At 28.0% G+C, this 1,248-nt stretch overlaps 1 protein-coding gene across 1 annotated transcript in view; it reads right to left on the minus strand.

Moving 5' to 3' along the window:
- The window catches only part of LOC110455857 (tetratricopeptide repeat protein 25-like), a 14,594-nt gene continuing 13,346 nt past the window's right edge, over positions 1–1,248 (minus strand). The window contains exon 12 of the mRNA XM_021506268.1: positions 1–1,063. Coding sequence (XP_021361943.1) covers positions 1,038–1,063 — 26 coding nt within the window. The 3' untranslated portion in view covers positions 1–1,037. The remainder of the gene's footprint in view (positions 1,064–1,248) is intronic.

A 1,248-nucleotide genomic window follows, 5' to 3' on the forward strand; every position in this document is an offset into this window, starting at 1 on the left:
TTAACTTAAAACAAATTTAATTTATAATATGTCATTTTCGATATTGTCCTTCTTAATTAATTCAGTCACAAAAATGAATCCAAACGTCAAATTTGTTGTATAAATATGTCAGTTAGATGACATCACTGAGGACAGTACAGTAAAACCTCATTAATTATACAGTGTCACTATTTGCCCATTAAAAAATTGGTATTTTAAAAGAGTTTGGCATTTTATTCAGGAAGACATTAATTATTTGATAAAAAAAAAAAAAAGAAGAATCGGATATTAACATACCATGTTGGCGGTATTGGTAAGTAAGATGGCAAATAATACACACGAAGTCATTATAACAAGGTTTTACTGTATAAATACAGTATACAGTCAACTTCATGATATTCTTATCCATTTGGCACATTGGTAAAATTATATCATAAAAATATGGTTTAAAAAATAAAATCAACAATGAAATTTTCTTGATTATTCTCTCTCTCTCCCCTCCAAAAATAAGAGAGAACCATGTTAGCAAACTGACTAGTTTTCCTTTGGCTCACATCAGATATTTCTGATTAATGATATACTTAACTTGCACAGATGTTAAAAAATGAAATTGTGTTGTTCTACTTTAAATCAATTCCCTTCTCAAAAAACTGAAATTTATATATTTTTGCACACTGATGTTGATATCCTAAAAAGAAGATTCAAGTTTGAAAGACTTGCTCAGAAAATAATCTTCAAATGAAAAACTCAAAAAAATTCTAACTTTGATGGTAAAGTTTTAATCATTCTATTGATATTATACACAATATGTGTAAATCAAAATAACTTGGTGTTTCCTGTTAATGTTACATAGTTTTTAAAGTCTGACAACATTTGCAGGGTAGTGCGTCCATGCCTATTGACATCAGTAAGGCCTAATAAATCTTAACATTTTACAATTCCAGTCCATTTTTTTTTCACTCTCCATCTTATATCTAATTTACAGGATGTTTTCTGTGTCATTTATAACTGTTTGTTATTACAGCTTGATGTTATGTTTTAGATGTTCTGCTTTTTGATCAGTCCCCTTCTCCCTTATCATCATCTGAAAATCAAAAAAGAATTTATAAATAAATTCAATTATTATCAAGGATAAAAAGCTCATCTTGTCTATTTATACTTACAGTAAAATATCTTTACAATGAACCAGAAGTGATGTTCGAAATTAGATCACTATCACTACTGTATGCATTGACCATTAAAATGGCTCTTCAAACTTGCCATAAAAAA

The sequence above is a fragment of the Mizuhopecten yessoensis genome, unplaced genomic scaffold (genome assembly GCF_002113885.1).
Source record: "Mizuhopecten yessoensis strain PY_sf001 unplaced genomic scaffold, ASM211388v2 scaffold8387, whole genome shotgun sequence".
NCBI classification, from domain to species: Eukaryota; Metazoa; Mollusca; class Bivalvia; order Pectinida; family Pectinidae; genus Mizuhopecten; species Mizuhopecten yessoensis.